The sequence below is a fragment of the Suncus etruscus genome, chromosome 17, assembly GCF_024139225.1.
Source record: "Suncus etruscus isolate mSunEtr1 chromosome 17, mSunEtr1.pri.cur, whole genome shotgun sequence".
Lineage (NCBI taxonomy): Eukaryota > Metazoa > Chordata > Mammalia > Eulipotyphla > Soricidae > Suncus > Suncus etruscus.
Window position 1 is genome coordinate 1,152,767 of NC_064864.1, and position 27,720 is coordinate 1,180,486.

Sequence of the window (27,720 nt, forward strand, 5' to 3'; positions counted from 1 at the left end):
TCTGTTTCAAATTATTTATTATACATTATGGTTGCACAATTTGAGGCTGGCTAAATACAACTGGTTTTCAAATTTTCTTTTGAGTCTTTCCTAGACTATTACATGCAAGTGATCATGAAAATATTTGGCATTTTTAAATTTGGAACTCTGAACAGGCACTTACATGAAGAAAAAATTATCATTCACAGAAATGCACATTTAAAACAGATGCTCCTGCACGTAATACCTGGAACCTTTTGCCAATGAAGGTGATACTACCGTTTTGTCAAAGTGCCACAGTAGTAAAACAGTTCAAAGAAATTGAGTTACTCAGGTCACTCTAAAGCAAGGTTAAACTAATGAGACTTGCACTGACTGGAGTGTATAAAAAATATTGTACAAAAACCAGTGAACCGTAAGTGAAAGTAACTTCACACAACAGGTTTTGTTTTAGTTCCTACACCCAATGCATCAGTGTATCTTGAGATCAGATCCCATGCGCATGAACGGACGAGTGCAGCCTTTTTAGACTCTGAAGAAATTACTTGAATTCAGTGTTATAAGCCATTTAACAGAATGGGCTGGGCTGAAATGAGTTTAAACTAGGCAAGGTTCCCAGTTAACAAGTGTGAAATTGTTTCAGTCTGAGTAACTATGAGGTCCTGAGTCCTCCATTCCCAAACATTCCCCTGAAAAGAGAATATTTGTAAAAGTAAAAGAAAATTATATGTAGTTAAGAGTCCTTAGAGTTAAAAAAAAAATCAAAGCATAGATAGAAAATTTTATTTTTGAACAAGTTCTAAAATGCTAACATGAAAACATTGCCACATTAAGTGGAGAGTCTGCTGAAAAAGACACAGCAAAATGATCACTTGATATGGGAGGGAAGTGACACATCACACAGATTTCCTGGGGAACTTGTGTAACAGCCACAGCACAGAGGACATCAAAAGAGGGAAATTTAGGAAGCCCTGGAAAAGGCAGAAGCACCTACAGTAAAACGGCCCTAGACATTTCTCAAACATACCTGTAAAAAACAAACAGTTCTCAGAAACACTGAGGTGCAGTTTTTAAAATCTGCAGACATAAGGGCCACTCTTGGTTTTCTAATTTTATTTCAACATAAACTATTTAATGTTTTTACATGTAGAGTAAGAGGTAATCATTAGAATGAAAAAAGGAAAGCTTTATGATCAACATTATGCAAACTGAAAGCAAAATTACAAATTAGCCTACTCAGATGAAAATATTAATATTTATGCTGTTTTAACTGAGTGCTTATCGTCAATAAAAGTGTCATTAAAAAAAAGGCAAAATTTGGAGCCTAAGAGGCCCAATGTTTCAAAGAACACTTCTATATACAGAGGAACATTTAGTTAGCTATATCATAAAATAAATGCAGCACTGTAAGATAAAGGAAGACTTTTCAAAATGGTTTTGACTTTCCCCCACTATGTGCTGCAACCATCTTTAACCTGCCAAAATGAATGGATATAGGAGTGGTCTTTTTTTCCTTCTATTCAGTTCACATTTCAGGCTGTTCAGCAGATGCTTGTGAATCTGGCGATTCAAATCGCTGGTGAAAGTTTGTTCTCTGTTTCCTCAGTTTTTCGGGAGCTTTTCTCCATAAAGTGATCTCCTAGTAGAGAAATCCAAGTTACCAGAAATTTTAATATTTTCATTATGCCTTAATCTTTCTCCATATAAATACAGTTACAAAGTTGTTCATTGAATTACAGTCAAAGTACAACCTTCAGCAGTACACATTTCCCACCAATGTCCCCAGTATCCCTCTCCCTCCCCTCAATGCACTCTCCCCTTATGTCTCTGGGGCATATATCTTCTTTTTTTCCTTCCTTCCCTCCTTTCCTTCCTTCCTCCCTCCCTCCCTTCCTTTCTTCCTCCCTCCCCCCCCTCTCTCTCTCCCCCTCCCTCCCTCCTCTCTCCCCCCATTTTTTCCTTTTAAACACTTTGGTTTGCAGAACAGTGCACATTTACCAATGTCCAGTTTCCCTACCCCCAACCTCTCCCAATAGCCTCTGGGGCAGACATTTTTACTTCTCTTTTTCTCTATCTCTTCATTTTTAGTACTGTGGTTTTCACTGTTGCTAATTAAGGGGTACCATGCCCATCACTTTATCCCCTTTGAGCACACAGTTCTTGTCCAGAGTGATCAGTTCCAACCATCACTATCACCATGAACCGTTCACCACCCTAACTGAATTCACCAGTAATGGTGGCAAGCTTTCTACCATGGACTTGTCCTCCTGATCCTCATCTCTATTGTCTCTGGATATTAATACCATACTATAGAATATTTTTCTTATACCCTACAAATAAGTACGATTATTCTGTCTCTCCCTCTGACTCACTTTACTCAGCATAATCTATGTAAGAATCTATATAAGAAATAATCTATATAAGAAAATTTCCTGGGGCCCGGAGAGATAGCACAGTGGCGTTTGCGTTGCAAGCAGCTGATCCAGGACCTAAGTTGGTTGGTTCGAATCCCCGTGTCCCATATAGTCCCCCGTGCCTGCCAGGAGCTATTTCTGAGAAGACAGCCAAGAGTCACCCCTGAGCACCCCCGGGTGTGGCCCAAAAACAAAAAACAAAAAAAAAAAGAAAGAAAGAAAATTTCATGACTTCACTTTTCCTAACAGCTGCGTGGTATTTATTGTGTAGATCATACAAGATCATACAAGACTATTTTCAAATACTACACTAGCATACAAATACTAATCTGATTCCGAATATAAAAAAGACCTTTCTCAGCACAATCTTCATTTAAAATTCACGAAGGGGGGGGGGGGGGGGCGGAGAGCATGGAGGTAGGTCCTTGCATGTAGGACGGTGGTTCGAATCCCAGCATCCCTTATTGTCCCCCAAGCCTGCCAGGAGCAATTTCTGAGCGTAGAGCCAGGGTAACACCTGATCGATGCCAGGTGTGACCCCAAAAAAAAAAAAATTAAATTCACCAAAGGGACAGGAAATTAAAGAGATTAAAGTTCTTGCCCTATATGCAGCCAACACTGCCTATTTTGATCCCCAGCCTTGCATATGGAATTCAGAAACCATCGAGTGAAGTAAGCTTTAGGCACAGTGACAAGAGAATAATCCGTTAAAACATTCAGGTATGACCTTAAAATAAATAAAATTCACTGAAGGCTTTTAATTTCAAATGAAAATGAGGATTTTTTGGTTTGTTTTCAGGTCACATCAGATGGTACTTAGGGATTAGTCCTGGCTCTGCACTCAGGAATCACTCCTGGCAGGCTCAGGGGACTATATGGGATGCTGAGGATCGAACCCAGGAACCCAGGTCAGGTGCATGCAAAGTAAATGCCCTACCCACTCTGATATTGCTCTGGCCCCTCAGATAAGACCAAGATTATTTTGTTTGTTTAGGGGTCACACCCAGTGACACTCAGGGGTTACTTCCAACTCTGTGCTCAGAAATCGCTCCTGGCAGGCCAGGGATTGAACCAGGGTTCGTCCTGGGTTGGCCATGTGCAAGGCAAAACTACCACTGTGCTCTTGCTCTGGCCCCACACGAGAGCAAGTTTTATGGTCATCCCAGCCCCTGCACTAAAACGCTAGGCTGGAGCTATAGCTTATCAGGGGTGTGCTGTGCAGGATGAAGCTTTCGGTTTTATCCTTGGCATAAAAAAAAAAAAAAGATTTAAAGAAAAAGAATGGGGCCCGGAGAGATAGCACAACGGCGTTTGCCTTGCAAGCAGCCAATCCAGGACCAAAGGTGGTTGGTTCAAATCCCGGTGTCCCATATGCCCCCCCCCCCCCCCCCGTGCCTGCCAGGAGCTATTTCTGAGCAGACAGCCAGGAGTAACCCCTGAGCACCGCTGGGTGTGGCCCAAAAAACAAACAAACAAACAAACAAACAAAAAGAAAAAGCTTGCCACATTATAACCTATTCTGAAGTCATAAAGAATAACTGAGAAAATACCTATCACAACACACTAACTTTTCTACGCCTGCATCGTTATTATATGCACAGGTTTCCACTTACTTGGAAATGCCGACTTATGACAATAGACCTCACTCACTGCTGGTTTTAGAACTCCTACTTAACAAAATAACAGCCCGAATGGTACCAACCTGCTGTTTGAAGTACCTTCTGTCTTCCTCATCAACAAGGACTAGATTCAAAAAGTACCTTACTGAAAATTTTTTGTTCACGTCTCTCATTGTTGGAGTTGGGTCATATCCTGCTAAAAACAGTCTGATTGGAATTGATTCACCTGAAAAAAAGATAATTGGATGTTACCTGAGGTTTGGTTATAGAGAAGAAACTAGTAAGGAATGTGAATATAAAAAAGATACTAACAAGACATAATATATAAACTTGAGTGGAAATTAGTCCAGAGAATATCTAACTTACCTATTAGTATATATGTCTATACCGAGATAGTACATAAGAGTATAGAAAAGATAATGTGCCATTCCTCATGAGAAGAGAACGTAAAAACTTTTAAATTCTACGTTCACAGATTAGAAGACTCTACACTGGCAGAACCTGAGGGCCCTAGGAGGTGCCAAAGATTGACAGATTGAACCCAAGTCGGTCACATTCGAGACAAGCAAGTTGGGAGCCAGAGTGTTTGTAAAGCGCTTGCCTTGCATGTGGCCAACCCAGGTTTGTTGCCTAGCATTCCAGAGTCCCTGAGAACTGTCAAGAGTAATTTCTTTTTTTTTTTTTTTTGTTTTTGTTTTTGGGTCACACCCGGCGGTGCTCAGGGGTTACTCCTGGCTGTCTGCTCAGAAATAGCTCCTGGCAGGCACGGGGGACCATATGGGACACCGGGATTCGAACCAACCACCTTAGGTCCTGGATTGGCTGCTTGCAAGGCCGCTGTGCTATCTCTCCGGGCCCTGTCAAGAGTAATTTCTAAATGCAGAGTAACCCCTGAGAAATGCCAAGTGTAACCCCAAAACAATATGTGTGTATGTATAAAAATAAAATATTTACTGAATTGCTGGGGTTTTTTTTGTTTCTTTTTTTTTTTTTTTTTGGTTTTGGGTCACACCCAGCAGTGCTCAGGGGGTTACTCCTGGCTCTGCGCTCAGAAATCGATCCTGGGAGGCACAGGGATGGGATGCCAAATGGGATGCCAGGATTTGAACCACTGCCCGTACTGGATCAACTGCATGCAAGGCAAATGCCCTGCCGCTGTGCTAAAACTCTCTGCCGCCATAAAATTGTTTTAAAACAAAACTTTCACACCCCCTCATACAGTCATACAACCCCTTGTCATATAGTCATTTACGGGATATTGACCTACAATTTAACCTGGCAGCGCTCAGGGGTTACTCCTGGCTCCATTCTCAGAAATCGCCCCTGGCGGGCTCGGAGGACCATATGGGATGCTGGGATTCGAACCACTGTCCTTCTGCATGAAAGGCAAACGCCTTACCTCCATGCTATCTCTCTGGCCCCATCAATCCTTTTTAATATAGTACTTTTGTGCTTACCAGTTCCCCAAAAAATTACGACCCACCAGTTAATTTCATTTATTTCTCAGGGGCGGAGGTTGGAGCCACACCTGGCAGTGCTCAGGGATCACTCCTGACGGTGTTCAGAGGACCATCTCCAGTGTTGAGAAATGAACCTAGAGTTAGCTCCATGCAAAACCTTAACCCCTTTACTATATTCTGGGGCCCCTGCTAGAAGATCTTTTTTCTTTTACTCTGCATCTCAGTTTCATCTCTAGAATAAGGAACATTATCTTTCTAAATAGAGAAATGTAGAACATACATAGCTCACCTCATCTACAGTTGCTACTCAATGGTAGCACTTGTTTAGGTAATTATTAACAAAGTCAAAGACAAACTTGAAATCAGGCTTCACCTGTTTTAGACAGGAAAGATTATCAAGATGATGATACTGATTATATTCTTGCAAGGCATAAGGACTCTAACATCAAACCGGAATTAATGATCAGCTATAATGCACGTAAGTTCAGCAAAGAGAAAAAGGACTTACAGAGATAAACTATCATGTAACAAAATGCCATTAAATAGTCCAGATTCGGGGCCGGAGAGATAGCATGGAGGTAAGGCGTTTGCCTTTCATGCAGAAGGTCATCGGTTCGAATCCCGGCGTCCCATATGGTCCCCCGTGCCTGCCGGGAGCAATTTCTGAGCATGGAGCCAGGAGTGGCCCCTGAGCACTGCCGGGTGTGACCCAAAAAAAACCACCAAAAAAAAAAAAAATAGTCCAGATTCAGACTAGAGGCATTAGCAAAAATTTATCAAAATGTAAATTTAAAAGAAAAGAAAAGAAAAGGAAATAAAACAGAAAGAGAAAGAAGGAAAGAGAACAAACCTCACTTAAGGACAAAGAAATACAGTGAGTTAACATTTTAAGACAGGAAGTTATTACTACTCAGCCTCTGTAGAAAGATGATCTTAAAACCATTATTATGGGGCCAGATATAACACAGCAGGTAAGGTGCTTGTCTTGCACGCAGATGACTCGGGTTTGATAGTATCTCATATAGTCCCCCAAGCCCACCAAGAGTGATTCCTGAGTACAGAGCCAGGAATAAGCCCTGAGTACTTTTCTTTTCTTTTCTTTTCTTTTCTTTTCTTTTTTCTTTTCTTTTCTTTTCTTTTCTTTCCTTCCTTCCTTCCTTCCTTCCTTCCTTCCTTCCTTCCTTCCTTCCTTCCTTCCTTCCTTTCTTCCTTCCTTCTCTCTCTCCCTCCCTCCCTCCCTCCCTCCCTCCCTCCCTCCCTCTCTCCCTCCCATCCTTCCTCCCTTCCTCCCTTCCTTCCTCCCTTCCTCCCTCCCTCCCTCCCTCCCTCCCTTCCTCCCTCCCTCCCTCTTTCTTTCTCCCCCCCCCACACACACAGAGGCTCGGGAACCATATGTCGGGATCCGAACCACCATCCTTCTGCATGCAAGGCAGATGCCCTACCTCCATGTTCTCTCTCCGGCCCAAGCCTGAAGTACTTTTAAGCCCTGAGTAAGCTTTAACCTCCAGCCCCCCAAAATAATAAAGATTAAAAACCATCACTGTAAGAATTATTTTAAAGTTAAGAACAGTTATAGAGGGGCCGGGCGGTGGCGCTAGAGGTAAGGTGCCTGCCTTGCCTGCGCTAGCCTTGGACGGACGGCAGTTCGATCCCCCAGTGTTCCATATGGTCCCCCAAGCCAGGAGCAACTTCTGAGCGCAAAGACAGGAGTAACCCCTGAGTGTTACCGGGTGTGGCCCAAAAACAAAAACAAAAAGAACAGTAACAGAGAACACAAAGCCTGGATTGCAGGTCTGGCATGTACCTGCCTTGGTTTCATTCAGAATATTCCAGTCACAAGCACCAAAATATTATGCCCTTACAGCCAGACCAAGTATCACCAGGAGTGACCTGAGGACTCCCCCAAAGCAACATTAGTATCTGCCCACCCAATAAAGACTTTCAAACATAACCTCCCATGAATACTGCTACCTGTATGGTCTATAACGAAAGAAAAGTAGATGTTACCTTTTACAGGTGCACCATCCATTATTTCATATTTAGCAATTGTTTCTGTTTCTGTCGTGGTGCTGGGTCCTAGAGAATAATGTAAAATATATTTAATTAAATACGCACAGAATATATTTTCAGCCTTAAAACTATTTCCAGTTATTCGACTACAAAATTTTAGTACTGATACCTTTCCATTTTGCAAAAATATTGGTTTTTCCCCAAGTTTCAGCACTAAGAAAAACCTCTCCTCAAAAAAAAACCACCCCAAATTGTTTTTTTTTTTACATTTATTCCTTTTGTTGTTTCTATTATAAGCTAAAAAAGAAACGAGCAACACACATCAGAACTAATCATTGACATATTAGCTTTCTCTGAAAAATCCTCTTGAAAATTTTAATACGGGGCCCGAGTGGTGGCACAGCAGTAGGGTGTGTGCCTTGCACGCCACTGACCGAGGACAGACCAAGGTCCGACCCCCAGCATCCCATATGATTCCCTAAGCCAGTAACAATTTCTGAGCACATAGCCGAGTGTCACCGGGTATGGCCCAAAACCAAAAATAAGAAAAGGAAAAAAAAAAGGGGCCGGGTAGGTGGCGCTGGAGGTAAGGTGTCTGCCTTGCAAGCGCTAGCCAAGGAAGGACCACGGTTCGATCCCCCTGGCGTCCCATATGGTCCGCCCAAGCCAGGGGCGATTTCTGAGCGCATAGCCAGGAGTAACCCCTGAGCGTCAAACGGGTGTGGCCCAAAAACCAAAAAAAAAAAAGAAAAGGAAAAAAAAGAAAAAGAAAAAAATGGGGGGGGGGTATTTTGGGGGGTCACACCCGGCGATGCTCAGGGGTTCCTTCTGGCTCTGTGCTCAGAAACCGCTACTGGCAGGCACGGGGGAACATACGGGATGCGGGATTTGAACCGCCGTCCGTCCCGGATCGGCTATGTGCAAGGCAAACACCCCACCGCTGTGCTATCTCTGCGGCCTCAAAAGAAAAAATTTTTTTTTGGTTTTTTGGTCACACACCAGCAGCGCTCAAGGAGTTCCTCCTGACAGGCTTGGGGGACCATATAGGATGCCGGGATTCGAACCAATGACCTGCATAAAAGGCAAACACCTTACTTCCATGCTATCTCTCCAGCCCCAAAAGAAAAAAAAATTTTTTTGTTTTTTTTTGTTTGTTTGTTTGTTTGTTTTTTTTGTGGTTTTTGGGTCACACCCAGCAGTGCTCAGGGGTTACTCCTGGCTCCAGGCTCAGAAATTGCTCCTGGCAGGCACGGGGACCATATGGGACGCCAGGATTCGAACCGATGACCTCCTGCATGAAGGGCAAACGCCTTACCTCCATGCTATCTCTCCGGCCCCAAAAGAAAATTTTAATACAGACAAAACATCAACTAAATAGTTGATTGCTATTTAGTATTTTGTTTTTGTTTTGTTTTGGAACCACACCTGGTGATGCTCAGGGGTTACTTCCAGCTCTGCACTCAGAATTACTCCTGACGGGCTCAGGGGACCATCTAGAATGCCCGGTATAACACTTGGGTCAGTCTCATGCAAGGCAAATGCCCTACCCACTGTACTATCACTCTAGCCCCAACATATAACTCATTTAAATTAGAGGATTCGCCCTTTAGAAAACTAGGGGCTGGAGTGATAGCGGTATGGCTTTTGCCTTGAATGTGGCTGGCCCAGGATGGACCTCGGTTCGACCTCCAGTGTCCCATATGGTCCCTCAAGCCAGAAGCAATCTCGGAGCACATAGCCAGGAGTAACCCCTGAGCATCACCGGGTATGGCCAAAAAAACAAACGAAAACAAAAACGGTTTAAATAGAGGGATTTTTAAAACATCAATGAGTGAATCAGAGCAACAGTACAGTAGGTAGGGTGCTTGCCTTGCATGCAGCTGAGCAGAATGCAATCCCTGGAACCCTCAGAGCACTATCAGGAATAATTCCTGCGTACAGAGCCAGGAGTATTGCCGGATGTGGCCCCGAAACAAACCAAATACATGTCAATGGCAGGGCTGGAGAATCAGTACAGAGGGGGTAGGAGTAGTATGCATGCCTTGTATAAACCCGAGGAGGAATCCGGGGAGGAAAGGGTGTCCACTCCTGATCCCTACCAAGAGTGATCCCTGAACACAAAGCCAGGAGTAAACCCAACCACCACCAGCTGTGCTGTTAACAAAAGTACACAAAACAGACATTAACAACTTAAATGGAAAATATATAAAACACAAAGGGTAGAACCTATTACAAACACTGGGTATAACCTCTCGTAATTAAACCTAATTTTGAAGGGTGAGGTTACCCAGTGGTGTCAAGAACAGAATCCAAGATGCCACGTGCAGAGCGATGCACTCCAGCCCTCTGGGCCATCTTTCCAGCCAAGACACAAGTTTAGACTTGGGTGCGTTCATACATACATGATATATGCAGGCATAGTTTAAGGAAATACTATCCAATCATCAAAAAAGATAAAAAGGGGCCAGAGCAATAAGACAGTCCATATCTGCCTTGCACACAGCCGACCTGGGTTCCATTTCTGAAACCCTGATCCCGACCAGTAGTGATCCCAGTGCAGAGCCACGAGGAGACCCTAAGCGCAGCCAGGTCTATGTCCCAAAAACCAAAAGCCAAAACAACTCCATCTCACTGTATGGAACTTTCTTCCAGCAATAGCAAGTATCAAATAGAATACCCAATGAGAATATTCAGTTTAAAAGGGACTTTAAAAATCTCACTATAATAGGAACTTTTTATTTACGTTCGTCAACTTACCAATTCCTGTGATCTCTTTTTTAATCAGTTGTAGTTCCATATGCTGGATCTTTATTCTTACTAATAAGAAGTAAATTTTCCCAACAATCACATCCTTTAAATGATACCTGTGGGGAAAGAATATACCTCACTTATAAAATATGTTAAGGGGCCGGAGAGATAGCATGGAGGTAGGGTGTTTGCCTTGCATGCAGAAGGACGGTGGTTCAAATCCCAGCATCCTATATGGTCCCTGGAGCCTGCCAGGAGCAATTTCTGAGTGTAGAGTCAGGAGTAACCCCTGAGCGCTGCCGGGTGTGACCCAAAGCCAAAAAAAATTTAAATTAAATTAAATTAAAATAAAATAAGTTTAAACAAACAAAAATGTAAAATGATCCTAAATGCTTTTGCATAATATTTAAGAATGTTGGGGGGAGCCGGAGAGATAGCATGGAGGTAAGGCGTTTGCCTTTCATGCAGAAGGTCATCGGTTTGAATCCCGGTGTCCCATATGGTCCCCCGTGCCTGCCAGGAGCAATTTCTGAGCCTGGAACCAGGAGTAACCCCTGAGCACTGCCGGGTGTGACCCAAAAACCACACACAAAAAAGAATGTTATGGGGGGGGGGGGCTGAGAGATAGCTCAATGCTTGCTCTACATGCAGCTCGCCTGGGTTTGAGCAATGCTGGGATTAACTCCTGAGTGCAGAGCCTAGAGTAACACACCCCCCCCCAGCAATACGGTGTGTGCCCCTCCCCAAAAGAAAATAAACAACCAAAGAGAATACTGTTTGGGGGCAAAGTGATTTTTAGGCCAGTAAGGAGGATGATCAAAGTCATCCAACAAATAAACCTAAAAGAAATAGTGGAGAGATGGTCCCAAGGGCTACAGCATGTGCTTTCCAAGTGGGAGACTCAGGTCACCGGTGCTGCATATTCCCAAGTGCCGCTGCAGACTCCAAAGCACCTTGCCAGGAACAGCCTGAGTACCACCACACCCCCCAGAATCAATAGCCATTTTTCCCCAAAGTGGAAAAGTCTATTAAGTATCAAATTACAGGGTCAATGATATAGTCCAGGGTTTTGTTAAAGGCCATGGAATTGAACACAGCCAACCCCTGTTAAACGCCTGACATGGCATATGGTCTCCTGAGCACCACCAGGCGTGATCACCCCAAATAGTCAGGAATAAGGCCTGCACAAATGGGTGTGGATCAATACCTGTCCCCAACCCACCAACCCCAACACAAGAAGGCAAATCACCAATGTAATGTCCTATGATGCACTAAATTTTTTTTTTTTTTTTTTTGATTTTTGGTTTGGGCCATACCTGGTGATGCACAGGGGTTACTCCTGGCTATGCGCTCAGAAATCGCTCCTGGCGATTGGGACACCGGGGGATCGAACCGTGGTCCATCCTAGGCTAGAGCAGGCAAAGCAGGCACCTTACCTCTAGTGCCACAGCGCCGGCCCCATGCACTGAATTTTAACAATTCATTTGGATACTAATTTGAATACAAAATAATGAGAAAATAAAGATGTCGATCTGGGAAATAAAATACTACTAGATATGTGAAGACACTAAGAAATTCTTTTTTCCTTTTTGGGGCACTGGAGTCACACTCAGTGACGCTCAAGGCTCACTCCTGGCTGTGTTCAGAGATCACTCCTGACAGCCTCGGAGGATCAAACCCAAGTCAGTCACATGCAAGGCAATCATCCTATCTGCTGTCCTCACTCTCCGTTTCTAAATAGACAGAACTGTGGCTATATTTTAAACTGTGTATTACAAACTATGGTTTATAAATAAAATTGTGTCTGGATTTTGCTTTAAGATACTCTGGGAGTGGAGGGATTAGATACAGAGAATAGACATCTCACCATATATATTTTGGCAACTGCTGAAGTTGGGCAATGGGAAAGAGGATTGATATACTTTGGTACGTGTTTTAAATGTTCTATAATAAAGCTTAAAATAGCATTAATCAATAAAAAATAAGAATCCAATCTTTGTAAAAATACAGCACAAATACACATACTTCCCTTCTCCCCATTAGGAAGAAATACAAGAAAATATTAATTAAATTAATTAATTAAATAATATTAATTATTTTTACTTTCTGCGATTGTTGTCCATCTTTATAAACTTGCATACTCAGCAAAATGTATTTTTGTTTTGTTTTTGTTTTTTTTTGTTTTGGGGCCACACCTGTTGACGCTCAGGGGTTACTTGCTGGCTATGTGCTCAGGAACTGCTCCTGGCTTGAGAGGACCATATGGGACGCCGGGGAATCTAACCACGGACCGTCCTAGGCTAGCACTTGCAAGGCAGACGCCTTAACTCTAGTGCCAGTGCCACCACTCCGGCCCCTGAAAAATGTATTTTCGTTTCTTTTTTTTTTTTTTTTTTAATTTTCATTTCATTTTAAGGGATGAATAAGCTAACGAGATGTCAGGCCAATGAGATAAATTGCTACAGACTAAGGGATAAGCTGCCTTCTGAAATACAGTGACCTTATCAGGAGCAGAATATAAAGACAGCCAGAAACATGAAGCTCACCACATAGAATGATGAGTGCAGTTAGAGAAATAACTACACTGAAAACTACCATAACAATGTGAATGAATGAGGGAAGTAGAAAGCCTGTCTCAAGTACAGGTGTGGGTGGGGTGGGGTGGGGAGGAGGGAGATCTGGGAAATTGGTGGTGAGAATCTTGCACTGTTGTGAAGGGGGGAGTTCTTTACACGACTGTAATTATACAACTACAATCATTTGTAATCACGGTGTTTAAATAAAGATAATTTAACAATAAGAAAGGAAAAAAAGACAGCCAGAAGTGAGCTCTACGTCAGTCTCTTAGTTTCTTTCAGCTCAGAGATTCTGTGGCCATCGATGTCATTTTTCTCCTTCCTTCGATTTCTGACATACTTGTTTTGAAAGACACTTACTTTGATTTATTATACTCAAACTCTATGTGCAGACAATCTTCAATGCCCACTTCCATCTTAATAGAGTTGTTAACATCAGGATAGGTGGCAAGCTGGTGAACAATAAGATCATATTCTTTGACCAAGTCTGTCAGTCTTCTTACTATTGTCACTTTCAGAAAATACCTAAAGTCGAGGGAGAAGAAAATTAAATCTCTTATGATCAATTTCAGGATTTTAAACAAGCAAACATCTGAGGCATAGATATAGAAAAAGGCATCACACAGTCCTCAGAATACCACTGGGTGGTAAGCAGTAAATGAGGGAACATTAGCTACAACTCAGCTGGGTCTCTCTTGGTAGGTGCTTGACGAAGAAATCATTACCTATTTTTCTGGGCTATCAGGGCCTAGAAGAGGGCAGAGAAGGGAGTCGGTGCATTTTTTTCTGTACTTTGTCATGAGTTTCTTTCTTTGTTAATGGTTCTGTTTTGTGGTACCAGTGAGCAAGCCAGGGCTTCCCTTTTCTGGAGACATACACACACGTTACCACTAAGTTCCAGCTACATTTCTGGTCTCAAAGTTCTTGTTGGTCTGGTTTGGCTCGTGTTAGGGGCCACACCCAGCTCTCTCTGGCTTCGTGCTCAGTGATCATTCCTGGAGTGCTCTGGGAACTGTATGTGGTGTGGAGGAATCAAACTGGAGTGAGAAGCATGTAAGGCAAAGCCCTTCCTTGGGTAATCTCTCTCCAGCCCCCTGGGGTTGGGACGTATTTATTGGGCCGTAACTAGCAGTGCTCTGGGGCGACTCCAGCTCTGTGCTTGGGGAGTCCCATGAGTTGTGAGGCTCAAGCCCAGGCCTAACACACAAAGTCCCTGCTCAGATCACTGCACTACCTCTCAGGCCCACAAAATTCTACTTTTTTTAAATATTTTCATTTGTTTGTTTTGGGGCCACACCCTGTGACTCTCAGGGGTTACTACTCCTGGCTCCTGGCTATGCGCTCAGAAATTGCTCCTGGCTTGGGGGACATATGAGATGCCGGGGATTGAACCCAGATCCATCCTGGATCAGGCACGTGTAAGGCAAATGCCCTACACCACCGCACTATCATGCCAGGCCCTAGAATTCTAAATGTTAAATATATGCCCTAATCAGAAAAATTATTACAAAAGTTCAATATTTAAGAATTGTGTACAGGAGTTGAGATAATATAGAGAGCTGGGCACTTGGCTCGCATGCAACCAACCCAGGTTCGATTCCCAGTACCCTATATAAAAGTTCCCCAAGCCCCACCACCAGATGTGATCCCTGAAAAAGAGCCAGGAGTAAGCTCTGAGAACAGGCGAGTGTAAGCCAAAATCAAACCAAAAGAGATAAAACACGCATTTTGGATGAATCTGGAGTGGACTCTTCAGCTTCCTTGAGAAAAGTCTCTCTAAATCACTCCTAAGCCGTATACTAAAGGAGATTCATGAAAAGACTAATAGATTATTTGACAACTTAAGTACCTAGATTCTCATAAAATCCATCAGTTACATGATAACCAGAGTCCTAAATAACAATGCATACAAGGGAAGCATATTGATTAGAACTTCTCACTGGGGTTCTATAAACCTATGATAAAAATCTATGACCTCAGACCAGCATGGCAAGACTTGAATTTTTTTTTAAATCTTAAGTCTTCCAGGCCAGAATTAGAATTAGGAGGTTAATAGGACATTCTATAGTAGCCCATGCTTCCTGGCTTTGACATTTTGTTCCTAAGTCACATACCTCAATCGAACATTTGCTCCGATGTAAGATTCATAGGGCTTTTCAACTTGCATAAATTCAAAGTCGTAACTTCTGCTCTGAGTCAGTTCTCCTGGTAGGGCTAGCTCTTTCACTAGGTTTACGAATTCATGAGTATTACTCTTGTCGTTGAAAAGTTCTAAAAAACAATTTTTTAAGCAAAAACCAATTATACTTAATACCCACTACATTAAAACCCAAATAGCTATCTCCAAAGTGAGTGATTTTTACCAAATAATTATAGTTGCTTCTTCCTTAATATACTACAGCTATGATATAAATTCCTTTATCCTTCTCATTATTATGATTCCACACAGGCATTAAAATTCAAGTGGCACAAGCACAATGAAAAGTTCTACTATAAAAATGTAATTCATTCCTTCAATATATGCAGAGCTTGCCCAATACAAAGCTAACTCAACAAATACCAATTCCAGTAACTTGAAATTCCTCCATTCAAAACAGAAAACAATGTGTTGGCAGGTTTTGCTTCGGTTAGACAAGTGCATTACATTAAAAAAAGACTTTCAAAGCATTTTGCTCAGCTCCAGATGCAGCTCAGCAAAGGAGCTTGCTATGCCTCAAATGTTTAAGACTTCATCCCCAGCACCATACACATGCCCACATACGAACACAAGGCACTGTTTCGTATGCTTCAGTTAGTGCATTTTATAACCCATATAAAAATAAATACACAATGGGCCGGGCGGTGGCGCTAAAGGTAAGGTGCCTGCCTTGCCTGCGCTAGCCTTGGACGGACCGCGGTTCGATCCCCCGGTGTCCCATATGGTCCCCCAAGCCAGGAGCAACTTCTGAGCGCATAGCCAGGAGTAACCCCTGAGCGTTACCAGGTGTGGCCCCCCCCAAAAAAATAAATAAATAAATACACAAAAAGACTAAAATCAGCCATTAGTTAATTACTATAGACTATCCTTCAAGTATAATCTCATCTAGTATATGTAAAGAAATATGCACCAGTTTTAATTTTGATGCTTTGAATATATAGTACAGTAAAATTTAGAAAGCCAGAATAAAAATTAGCTATATAGCCAGTATGATAAATACCTATTTTTTCTCTTTTCAAAATATGCAGTACCAAAAAAATACAGAAACTTTTCTCTCTCTTTTTTTTTTTTTGGTGTGGTTTTTGGGTCACACCCGGCGGTGCTCAGGGGTTATTCCTGGCTCCAGGCTCAGAAATTACTCCTGGCAGGCACGGGGGACCATATGGGATGCCAGGATTAGAACCGATGACCTTCTGCATGAAAGGCAAATGCCTTACCTCCATGCCATCTCTCCGGCCCCAGAAACTTTTTCTAAATCAAGAGTGTGTCTAAAATACATAAATAGAAGGGACATGAGCTGTTCTAAGCAAAGAAATTACCTCCCTTTTTCACATGGAATTTTCTGTTAATACGTAAATCTGGTTATAGGTACACATTAGGTTAGGAAAACAAATGATAAAGGAAATTAGAAAGCAAAGATGAAGGTGAAACTGGTAATTATGAGAAAGTAAAGGATGGTGAAAATGTAGGCAAATGCAAATTGAGTGAGTCAACTATTTCACCCGATTACTTTTTAGGCTAGTAACCTATACAAGACCTTTATTTTTTAGTAATTAAGTTTAGTAACAAAGGCAGAATAATTTAAAAAAAAAAACATGATTGTAAAATCTTTTTATACAAATCCTTTCTTTTCATAAAGCTAATTTCTATAAGAGGAATGATTTACTGTTTGTAAAAATCATTTTATACAGATCTTTTCTGGTTATAAAGCTAAGTTCTAATCCAACTATTTGTCAAGTCCAAAGAGCTTCAAACTCAGTTATCAAAGAAAAAGAGGAATACTATTTTGAAACTCACCAATTTGACCTACAAATTCAATCCTAATTCCTTGGTGCTCTAGCCTCTTTCCAGGTTGCTTAAAGGCTAGGTTCACCTGCCAAGACAGGAAATTTCAAGAGAAGTTAACAATCCTTGGAGTGGGTCAGCTTTCAAGATTCCTCCCAAGCGAATTAGGACTCATTTCGAGATACACAGGTTTGACACAACATACCTACATGATAATAATTTTATAGCACCAGAGAAGATATAATTTATTCATTGACCATCATTGATGACTCTATGATTTATACATACACTTAAAGCACTGACTTTTCAGGAAGGAATCCTTTTAAAAAGCTGAAAAACTACGAAGACTGAATCAAAATAACTGGGGAAACTTTAAACTAGTCAAGTGTATTTTATAGTCAAATATTAAAACAATTCTACAACTAACAAAACATTAATTTTAATGTAAGGTAATCATTAAATCCAAGAAAAAGACCTAAAAGATCATCTTCAGTTTTTTGTGACCAAAGCTTTATTTTTATTCCTAACCTTAAAAAGCAGTGGGTATTTTTCTGATGCACAGTGCTAGTCACCCTAAAAAGAGAATGCATAGAGATTTAAGTTTTGAATATGATTTATCATTTTTATTTTCTATTTTTCAATAAAAATCATAAACTCAAAATCCCTCAACTCTAACAAGTGAAGACCTTAATTTCATAAATTTTATATAACAAAATATAAAATTCACATAAAGTAAAAATCTAAAATGTTTAAGGATTAGGTAAAAAAAATTTAAAGACCCATTTCCAAAGGCAGTAGTGATAAGCACAGTGGGTAGAACATAAGCCTTGCATGTGGCTGACCCAGGTTTAATCTCTCACATTCATATGGTCCGCAAGCACAGAGCCAGGAGCAACCCCTGAGCACTGCTGGGTGTGGCCCAAAAACAAAAACCAAAAAAAAAGCAATTCTAGTTTTTTTAATGTAAAAACATTGCTGATATCATGAGTTTTTCTTTCAAATAATGCTTCTCATATTTCCAGAGTAATAGTACAGCAAGCAGGAATGGCATTTGCTTTGCACACGGCTGACCGGGATTTGATCCCTGGAGTCCCATTTGTCTCTTCAGCACTACCAGGATTGATTCCTGAGTACAGAACCAGGAGTAACCTCTGATCATCACCAGGTGTGACCCAAAAACAAAACAAAAAAAGATGACACAATTCAAAGACGGATTAAAAAAAGGGGGGTGGGGGCAAGAGAGATAGCATGGAGGTAAGGCATTTGCCTTGAATGCAGAAGGATGGTGGTTCAAATCCCGGCATCCCGTATGATCCTGAGTCTGCCAGGAGCAATTTCTGAGCATTGAGCCAGGAGGAACCCCTGAGCGCTGCCAGTTGTGACCCAAAAACTAAAAAAACAAAAAAACATAATAACAACTCCTGGAGCTGGATCAGTGGTGCAGTGGTAGGGTGTTTGCCTTGCACGCAGCTGACCTAGGCCGGACTGCAGTTCGATCCCCAGGTGTTCCATATGGCCCAAGACCAGAGCGATTTCTGAGTGCAGAGCCAGAAGTAACCCCTGAGCATCACCAGTGTGACCCAAAATAAAAACAAAAACAATCAAACAAACAAAAAACTCCTATTATTATGTTTACAAACTATATAAATTATTCATTCTTCCACATCTGTTAACTAGGACGAGTTAGTTACTTGCCTTCAAATTCATATCTCAGAAAAAGTAAATCATAAATTGTAGCATATATGATGAAATAGTAGCTTAAAATAATGTCAGAGAATTTGTAATGATGTGGGGTGATGTGAATGATATGTTACATGATAGAAGTATGATCAAATTATTCCCAAGTACCGATTATATTTTTAAAACTAAAGAGAAAATTCCTTTTTCTTTTTTTCTTTGGGTCATACCCAGTGGTGTTCAAGGGCTACTCCTGGCTAGTTGCTTTGGGGGAGGGTCACAATCCTGGAGGTAGTTGGAGGACCATGTGGTGCTGGTGGGGGCCGCAAACAATGGCATCCCAGATGCAAAGAATGAACTCAAGCTCTTTGCATCATCTGCCACCCACAGGAGGGGGAAAAAAGCACTCTGTAACAGCAGTAGCTTCTAGGAATGCTTGACCCCGGGTTATTCTGTTTACTCCTCTACAGTTGTCAAGTTTTTGACTTTCCTTTTTGAAGTTGGCAAATAGTATTTTCAAATTCAGAAGGTGAAGTTTATTTTAGATTTGAATCACACAGAAAAATAACATGCAGCTATTTCATAAGCCAGGGGTCACTCCTGGCTCTGAGCTCAGAAATCGCTCCTGGCTTGGGGACCATATGGGACGCCGGGGGGATTGAACCACGGTCCATCCTGGTTTAGCCGCGTGCAAGGCAAATATCCTACCATTGCACCACCGCTCTGACCCCTTTACATTAACAAAGCATAATTTATTTAAATTAATTTTATTTTTTGGTTTTTGGGCCACACCCGGCAGTGCTCAGGTGTTACTCCTGGGTCTGCGCTCAGAAATCACTCCTGGCAGGTTCAGGGGAGCAGCCTAATCCACTGTACCATCATTCTGGTCCTTCAAAAATATTTTTAAGAACTACAATTTTAGGGCCTGAGATATATTGCATGGAGTAGTAAGAAACTTGCCTTGTGGGCCCGGAGAGATAGCACAGCGGTGTTTGCCTTGCAAGCAGCCCATCCAGGACCAAAGGTAGTTGGTTCGAATCCCGGTGTCCCATATGGTCCCCCGTGCCTGCCAGGAGCTATTTCTGAGCAGACAGCCAGGAGTAACTCCTGAGCACAGCCGGGTGTGACCCAAAAACCAAAAAAAAAAAAAAAAAAAAAAAAAAAAGAAACTTGCCTTGTACACAGCCGACCTGGGTTCAGTTTCTAGCATCACATATAGTTCCCTCAACACCTCAAAAAAGTATCCTTGAGTACAGAGCCAAGAATAAGCCCTGTGCACCACTAAAGGAGGCTGTCGCCCAGGCATCCTGCTGCCCCTCTTCCCTCCCCTCCAAAAGAAAATTTGTAGACTAACATACAGTGATGCTGGGTTTGATCCCTGGCATCCCATATGGTCCCCCAAGCCTGTCAGGAGTGATTTCAGAGCACAGAGCTGGGGCCGGTAAGGTGGCGCTACAGGTAAGGTGTCTGCCTTGCAAGAACTAGCCAAGGAAGGACTGCGGTTCGATCCCCCGGCGTCCCATAGGGTCCCCCCAAGCCAGGGGCGATTTCTGAGCGCATAGCCTGGAGTAACCCCTGAGCATCAAACGGGTGTGGCCCAAAAAGCCAAAAAAAAAAAAAAAAGCATTTCTTATATAACACCAGATGTAGTAAGAAGAACCAGAACAGATATTATTCTAGCAAAGGACTACAGTAGGCATTACAGTAAAATGGCTAATAAGCCTAAATTACATTACTCTAGTAATGTAAAAAAAAATTTTTAAGACATCCTCAGGCTAGAGAGAGCATAGGAGAAGGTCTAGCTCCTACTTTGCATGCTATAATGCCATTAGCTCCCTGGCAGCATATGGTGCAACCTGGAGTCATCCCTAAGCACAGAGCCAGCAATAAATCCTGAGCACCACCAGGTTTAATCCGACTCCCCATCCCGCCCCCAAAAGTGGGTAACATCCTTTATCGCTAAATAAAATAGCAAAGATTAAAAAGTGATTGTAATATTGGATGCTACATAACCTGATAAAAATTTCCAATATGTAGACATATGTATATATGCCTTGCATGTGGCTGACCAGGACAGACCTGGGTTCTATCTCTGGCATCACATATGGTCCCCCGAGCTAGGAGTGATTTATGAGTGCAGAGCAGGAGTAACCCCTAAGCGACACTGAGTATGGCCCCAAAACAAAACAAAAAAATAGTTATGTCTTTTGGTCCAGAGATTGACTTTAAATAGTGCTATCTATCCTAAAGAAATTTGGATAACAAAAACTTCTTATACATTCATAGATTTCTTCTTTTTTTTTTTTTTTTTGGTTTTTGGGCCACACCCGGCAACGCTCAGGGGTTACTCCTGGCTATGTGCTCAGAAGTCGCTCCTGGCTTAGGGGACCATATGGGACACCGGGGGATCGAACCACGGTCCGTCCAAGGCTAGCGCAGGCAAGGCAGGCACCTTACCTTTAGCGCCACCGCCCGGCCCCCACATTCATAGATTTCTAACTACTAAAATCACGATGTTAACACCACAAATCATCTTAAAAACAAAAGCTAAAATATCCACTAAGGAAAGAGCATAATTAACATACTACATACATATAACAATGCAAAGAGAATAAAAATAAACAAACATGGGCCCGGAGCTAGGAATGAGCATAGGAGTGAAGGCACTTGTCTTGCATGTGGACAACCCTGGTTTGATCCCTAGCAATGCATGTAGCCGTCAGCATCACCAGGATTGGCCCAAACTCAGAGGGCCAGGAACTGTCTCTGGGCACTACCAGATGATGTGTCCCAACACCTCCACACATACTTCTGCAATAAATAAAAACAAACTGCCTTCTAACTTGGTTTATACCCTTGGCCCCTTCAATACAGTCCATTAAAAAAATAATAAAAAGAAACTTTCAAAAATGATACATGAGGGGCCGGGGAGATAGCATGGAGGTAGGGTATTTGCCTTTCATGAAGAAGGACGGTGGTTCAAATCCCAGCATCCAATATAGTCCCCTGAGCCTGCCAGGAGCGATTTCTGAGCATAGAACCAGGAGTAGCCCCTGAGCGCTGCCGGGTGTGACCCAAAACAAAACAAAAAACAAACAAACAAACAAAAAGATACATGAGAGGTATTTCCATTGTAAAAAATTTAATTTTGAGTGGCTCAGAGCCCCACTGGAATAACTGAAACTAAACACATCAGTCACAAATTCACAAAATTTTGCGTGTCGTTTATACTCTGCCCTCAAACCCTTTTTAAGTTAACCATCTTTATTCCAAATCTAAATAATCAAGAATTTTAGCTGAAATGCAGGGAAAAAATTTCTCAATTTTATACAATCATCCAAATCTGGAATCAGCACAGATCACTTTGATGATCCATTATAAAACCCAACTAGGTAATTCTCGCCACAATACACAAAAACAATTACCTTTCCTGAAACAGATTCCCCGTCGTAAAAAAGATAGTGTTTTTCCACTTTTCCATCTTCCGTTTTCATCTCTGCCATTTTCCTGGTTTCTCCATCATTAAGGACCACGTCAATCTCACAAATGGGACCAAAAAATCCTCCAAGGAAACTCTGAAAAGGAAAAGGATCACAATGTTATGACCCTACATTTCCTAACATGTTTTTCATACAAATTGCAAATCTGCAAGTTCATATATGCAAGAAGTTCCAATAAATTGTATATAAAAACAAACAGTAAAATGTGTGTATCATTGGTTCTGTATTGAGCACATGAAGATTTGTGAAGAGGAAATGCATGGTGCTGGAGACTGTATAGTGTCTATCTTACATGTGCAAGGCCGAAAGTCTGATCCCTGTGCTGCCCTGTACCATCCTGTGAGGTCCCCAGAGACGCTGCTATTGTGGGCCTCAGAACCAAAAGGGTGACACCAACTGTGTGTGAGCAGAGCAAGCAAGTATGAGTCCCAAACACTGCAGCAGCAGTAGCAGCAGCAATAAAGAGGTGAGGAGAGAGAGAAAATACTTTTTTAAACATTTCCTAAAAGAATAAATTCGAACAACATGTTTTTATAATTTGGAAGGAAAAAAAAAGAAGAAAAGAAAGGCAAGGGGACTTGTGAGGCCAAAAGCACTCAGCTTGCAGGTCTCAGCCCACAAGTTTGATACCTGGTGCCACCCACATGAGGCCAAGGTGATCTGCTGTGTGGGATCCCTGACACCTCAGCAGAGGTGGCACTCTCTGAAGCACTGCAGGCAGGTACATGTGAGCGCAGCAACCAGTGTGCATGACACCCTGATACGCATTAGTGTGACCCCAATCAGTGCCACAATCAGATGTGTGGCCCAGTGAGCACCACAACCAAGAGTGAGTGACCCAAGTTACAGCAGCCACAGGAACAATACCAGGGAAGGAAGAAAAGCAGGGAAAGCCTCCAACCCTTGAAGAAAAAACTACACACTACCGCAATGATTTTATCAGCCGCTGCCTGGCACACAACCGATCTATGTTCAATCCCCAGGGCCCCAGATGATCCCCCTAGCCAGGAGTAAGCCCTGAGCATAGCTGGGAACATCCCAAAACAAAACTAAACAAAACAAATATTGAAGAAGGGAAATTTGAATTTTACTTTGTTATTATACAATGGGCAATGTATATTCCCCACAAGGATCAACCTTGTTCATATAATGTTAAGTGAAAGGCATGTAACTATATGACTATTTATTAAAAATATAAAAGTAGGGCGTTTGCCTTGCACGCAGCAGACCCAGGACGGATGGTGGTTCAAATTCCGGCATCCCATAGGGTCCCCGGGGCCTGCTAGGAGCGACTTCTGAGTGCAGAGCCAGGAGTAAACCCTGAGTGAGCCCCACCGGGTATGACCCCAAAACCAAAATATATATAAAATTAAAAAAATAAAATGTATGTAATACATACTAATCATATTACAGGGAACGGGGGAAGAAAGTGCAATGGATGTTTCTGGGTGCTACTTATTTACTTTCCTAGAGCTAACATATACTTCATTTAAATGTTATTTTAACACAGTATCCCCTAATATATATACATTTAACTTCATTTCTCCAGCCACAGCAGCCTCAAATCACCGGAGATTCATCAAATCTCTTCTTGTTCCAGAACTTTTGTTTATTTGGGGCCACAGCCAGGGGTGCTCAGGAGTTATTCCTGGCTCTGCACTAATATCGCTCCTGGCAGGGGACCATATGGGATTCGAACTACTGTTTGTCCTAGGTCGGCTGCATGCAAGGAAAATGCCCTACTGCTGTGCTATCTCTCCAGCCCCACTAACTTAATTTAATTTTTTTATTTTTAATTATGAGAACAATGATGCAAAGAAAGAGGACAAGGTAAGGTTACAGTGGAAGGACTATCACCCATAAACAGAGTTCTCAGAAGAAATCCCCTTGCTGACACCTAAGTTTTGAACTTAGAGTCAAAGAACATTAAGAAAAATAAAACAGGGCCCGGAGAGATAGCACAGCGGTGTTTGCCTTGCAAGCAGCCGATCCAGGACCAAAGGTGGTTGGTTCGAATCCCGGTGTCCCATATGGTCCCCTGAGCCTGCCAGGAGCTATTTCTGAGCAGACAGCCAGGAGTAACCCCTGAGCACCGCCGGGTGTGACCCAAAAAACCAAAAAAAAAAAAAACAAAAACAAAAAAAAAAAAAACAGGGGCCCGGAGAGATAGCACAGTGGCGTTTGCCTTGCAAGCAGCCTATTTAGGACCAAAGGTAGTTGGTTCAAATCCCGGTGTCCCATAGGGTTCCCCGTGCCTGCCAGGAGCTGTTTCTGAGCAGACAGCCAGGAGTAACCCTGAGTACCACCGGGTGTGGCCCAAAAACCAAAAACTTAAAAAAAAAAAAAAAAAGAAAAAAGAAAAAGAAAACAGAACCCATGTACAATTACTTTGTCCACAAGTCCCCAGATTGTAGTACATTATAACTTTTCTTAGCAGTACACAAAGCAATATAAGGCCATAAAATTTATGTGACTCCTTAAACATTGAAGGCATAGTATTTTTTTTGACATTTTCATGCACATGCATATTAGTTTAAGTTAACATCAAAAGTTTAAGTGGTTTTTTTTTAAGGTTTAGATCAAAGAAGCACAGTAAAAACGGTGTTAGAGTGGCGAATATTGTTTGCATAGGTCCATCAAAATATGGGGGACATGGAAAGGAAAAGCCTTGGCCTAAATACAAGGAGACCCTAACCCTGAAGTTTCCTGGCATAAGACCAACTCTAGGCTCCGGGCAAACTAGTTTGTTCAATCCAAGTCATTGTCTGTAGTGCCAATACAGTTTTATTTTTCATGCAGTCTCTATTGTTGGCATCAGGTTTCTGTATTAATGATCCTGGAATCTGCATATCCTACATTAAAGTCAGGCTGGTGTGGAACATCCTCTCGTTTCACCTCACAATTAAAAAGGCAAAGCAGAAAGCCCTGTCCAGTAAGCAGGTCGTTGTTATTAAGTCTTCTCAGTGTTAAGGGAAGTCTCTTTTGAGTAGGTCGATGTCAGAGCAGCGGTAGGGTCTTCCCTGCAAACTTAATTTTAATCCAAAAACTGGTCTGAGATTAGAATGAAAAACATCAATGATCGATCACACTCGCAGTCCCTTCTAATATCTGAAGTTTTACATTCAAAATTTGTTCAAAATGGGGCCAGAGTGGTGGCGCAGCAGTAGGGCGTTTGCCTTGCACTCGGCTAACCTAGGACGATGGACTGGGGTTTGATCCCCGGGCGGTGTCCCATACGGTCCCTCAAACCAGGATCGATTTCTGAGCGCATAGCCAGGAGTAATCCCTGAGAGTCATCGGGTGTGGCCCAAAAACAAAAACAAAAAATGGTTCAAAATGTTCTGAAGGGCTACAATGAATATGCAAAAGAGCTCAAAATTCATGAACTGATGTTTACTAATTAATTACTACATGCAATGCAGTGAGCCAGCTAAGAGATGAACAACAGTGTTGCTGAGTTAAAAAATAGGAGCAAACAACACAAACTGACTTTTGCATTTTTCCTTAATACTTTTCTGAGCTGCATCCAGGAAAAATGGGATTTGTAAACTATAACTACACAAAGTCCCATATATACATATAACATATGTAAAATGCATATGTAAATATAGAAGACAAATAGCTGAACTTGGAAGTGAAAAGTCATGAGTTTTAAAAAGAAAAGTCTGTAATAAAAAAGTACAAAATCGGGGCCGGGTAGGTGGCGCTGGAGGTAAGGTGTCTGCCTTGCAAGCGCTAGCCAAGGAAGGACCGCGGTTCGATCCCCCGGCGTCCCATATGGTCCCCCCAAGCCAGGGGCGATTTCTGAGCACATAGCCAGGAGTAACCCCTGAGCGTCAAGCGGGTGTGGCCCAAAAACCAAAAAAAAAAAAAAAAAAAAGTACAAAATCAATGGCCAAAGAAATAGTACCTGGTTCCATACCAAACTGCATATGGTCCCCAAAGCACCACTAGGAATGATCAGCAATCAGAGCAGACCCTCAGCCCTCAGCACAGGGTGAACCCTTCACAAACCCAGAAACCACCACCCCGCACCCACACACACACAAAATGCTGAAAGTGTACCAGGACCTTGGCTGTAATAAAAAAAAATCCAGTACAGAATATGTGTAAGAATAATGGGCTGGGTGATAAAACTACAGCCCTGGGGGTGCGGAGAAATAGCATGGAGGTAAGGCATTTTCCTTGCATGCAGAAGGAAGGATGGTGGTTCCAATCCCGCAACCCATATGGTTCCCCGAGCCTGCCAGAAGCGATTTCTGAGCGTAGAGCCAGGAGGAACCCAAAAAACAAATAAACAAAAACCTACAGCCCTGGGCATCAAAACTGGGTCAACAGCACCATGAGGAGCTAGCACAGCTTAAAACCAGCATATCTACTCAGACACATCAGAAATCAACCAGTTAATAATCACTAAGAACACTGTGGCTGCCTTACATTTAACACACAAGAGAAAAAATAATCTGAAAATAGATTGCCCCGTTTTCCTTATCCAAGTTCTTTTCTAAGTTTTCAAGATGTTTTAAATGTTTGTTTTTGTTTTGGGGCCACACCCAGCGGTGCTCTGGGGTTACTCCTGGCTGTCTGCTCAGAAATAGCTCCTGGCAGCACGGGGGACCCTATGGGACCCCGGGATTCAAACCAACCACCTTTGGTCCTGGATCGGCTGCTTGCAAGGCAAACGCACCCGGGCCCATATCTGAGGTTTTTGTCAGGAGCAATTCCAGACAACATCTAAAGACTCTTAGCTAGTTCTTAAAGGACTGAAGTATTGAAACCTTGCCATTGTCTTCAGTTTCCTAATGGTGGCCTAAAGCTAGGTCAATTTAACCTGATTCATATAATCTGCAAGCCCAAGATTGAAAGATTGAGCACTACGATCTAGCAGGATCACACGTGGATATATAATAAAAAGCCAAACTTCTTGTGGCCTGAGCGGTAGCGCAGCGGTAAGGCAAAAGAAAATAAGTCAATAAATAAAAGACGAACATCTTAGCATCACTGAAGAAGCTTCCCAATGTCCCGTAGATGTAGAGAAGCGCAACTTAAGGGAAGGTGCGAGGCAGGCGCTTCAAGTGTAATGCCCTTTGCCCATATATCCAAGCAAGGAAACAGCACATTTTCATTCACTTATTACACCGGTGCCCGTTTCCACGTGGCAAAGCTTCCCGATTGAGTTTATGTGTGATGAGTCGGGCGCAAATACAAATAAATCGCTCTTGGGCATGATCCAAAATTGTAGTCATTTTAAGTGTCATTAAAAGACAAACAACAGCTCAGCAGGTAGGGCCTTGCACAGGATGGAGCCAGGTCCCGTCCCCGGCATCATGTAGGGTCCCCTGGCCTGCCAGGAGAGATTTCTGAGCCTCGAGCCAGAGTGTGCCCTGAGCAGTGTGGGTGTAGCAGCCCAAAATAAAAATAAAAAACAAGAACGAAGCAGGAAGGAGCTTTGAAATCTTAGTTTGCAAATGTTCTTTTTCCAAAGCCCTCCCTGGGGCTGGAGCATTTGCCTGGCGTGCGGCTGACCCGCGACGGAGCCCGGTTTGATCCCTGGTGTCCCTCCCCCAGGGTCCCCCAAGCCAGGAGCCATTTCTGATAACATAGCCGGGAGTAGCCCCTGGGGTCACCGTGTGTTTTCGGAACGGGGTCGTTTTCTCAGTCAGCCTCCCTCCGGACTGACAGGAGGCGACAGGGGGAGTCGGTGCCCCCGAGTGTGGAGCGCACAGGGGGGCTGAGATGGCCAGTCGCGTGGCAT

General features: G+C 42.6%; 1 protein-coding gene across 1 annotated transcript; it reads right to left on the bottom strand.

Annotated features, from left to right (window-relative positions):
- Positions 1–27,720, bottom strand: VPS26A (VPS26 retromer complex component A). The gene is made up of 9 exons (XM_049764552.1): positions 27,646–27,720; positions 21,891–22,040; positions 16,801–16,876; positions 14,921–15,077; positions 13,167–13,331; positions 10,240–10,346; positions 7,480–7,548; positions 4,096–4,238; positions 1–1,618 (listed from the first exon to the last, which is right to left on the bottom strand). The coding sequence occupies exons 1-9, from the start codon at positions 27,718–27,720 to the stop codon at positions 1,505–1,507; spliced, it is 1,056 nt and encodes a 351-aa protein (XP_049620509.1). The 3' UTR covers positions 1–1,504.

Bases quoted from the DNA above. Each gene is read 5' to 3' on its own strand.
- VPS26A (XM_049764552.1), bottom strand. From the start codon at position 27,720: ATGCCACGCGACTGGCCATCTCAGCCCCCCTGTGCGCTCCACACTCGG. The intron at 10,347-13,166 runs GTAAGTGTCTTT...CTTTCCCCACAG, and splicing joins TTTGAGTATAATAAATCAAA to GTATCATTTAAAGGATGTGA. The intron at 1,619-4,095 runs GTTGGTACCATT...TTTCTCTACTAG, and splicing joins GAAGGTACTTCAAACAGCAG to GAGATCACTTTATGGAGAAA.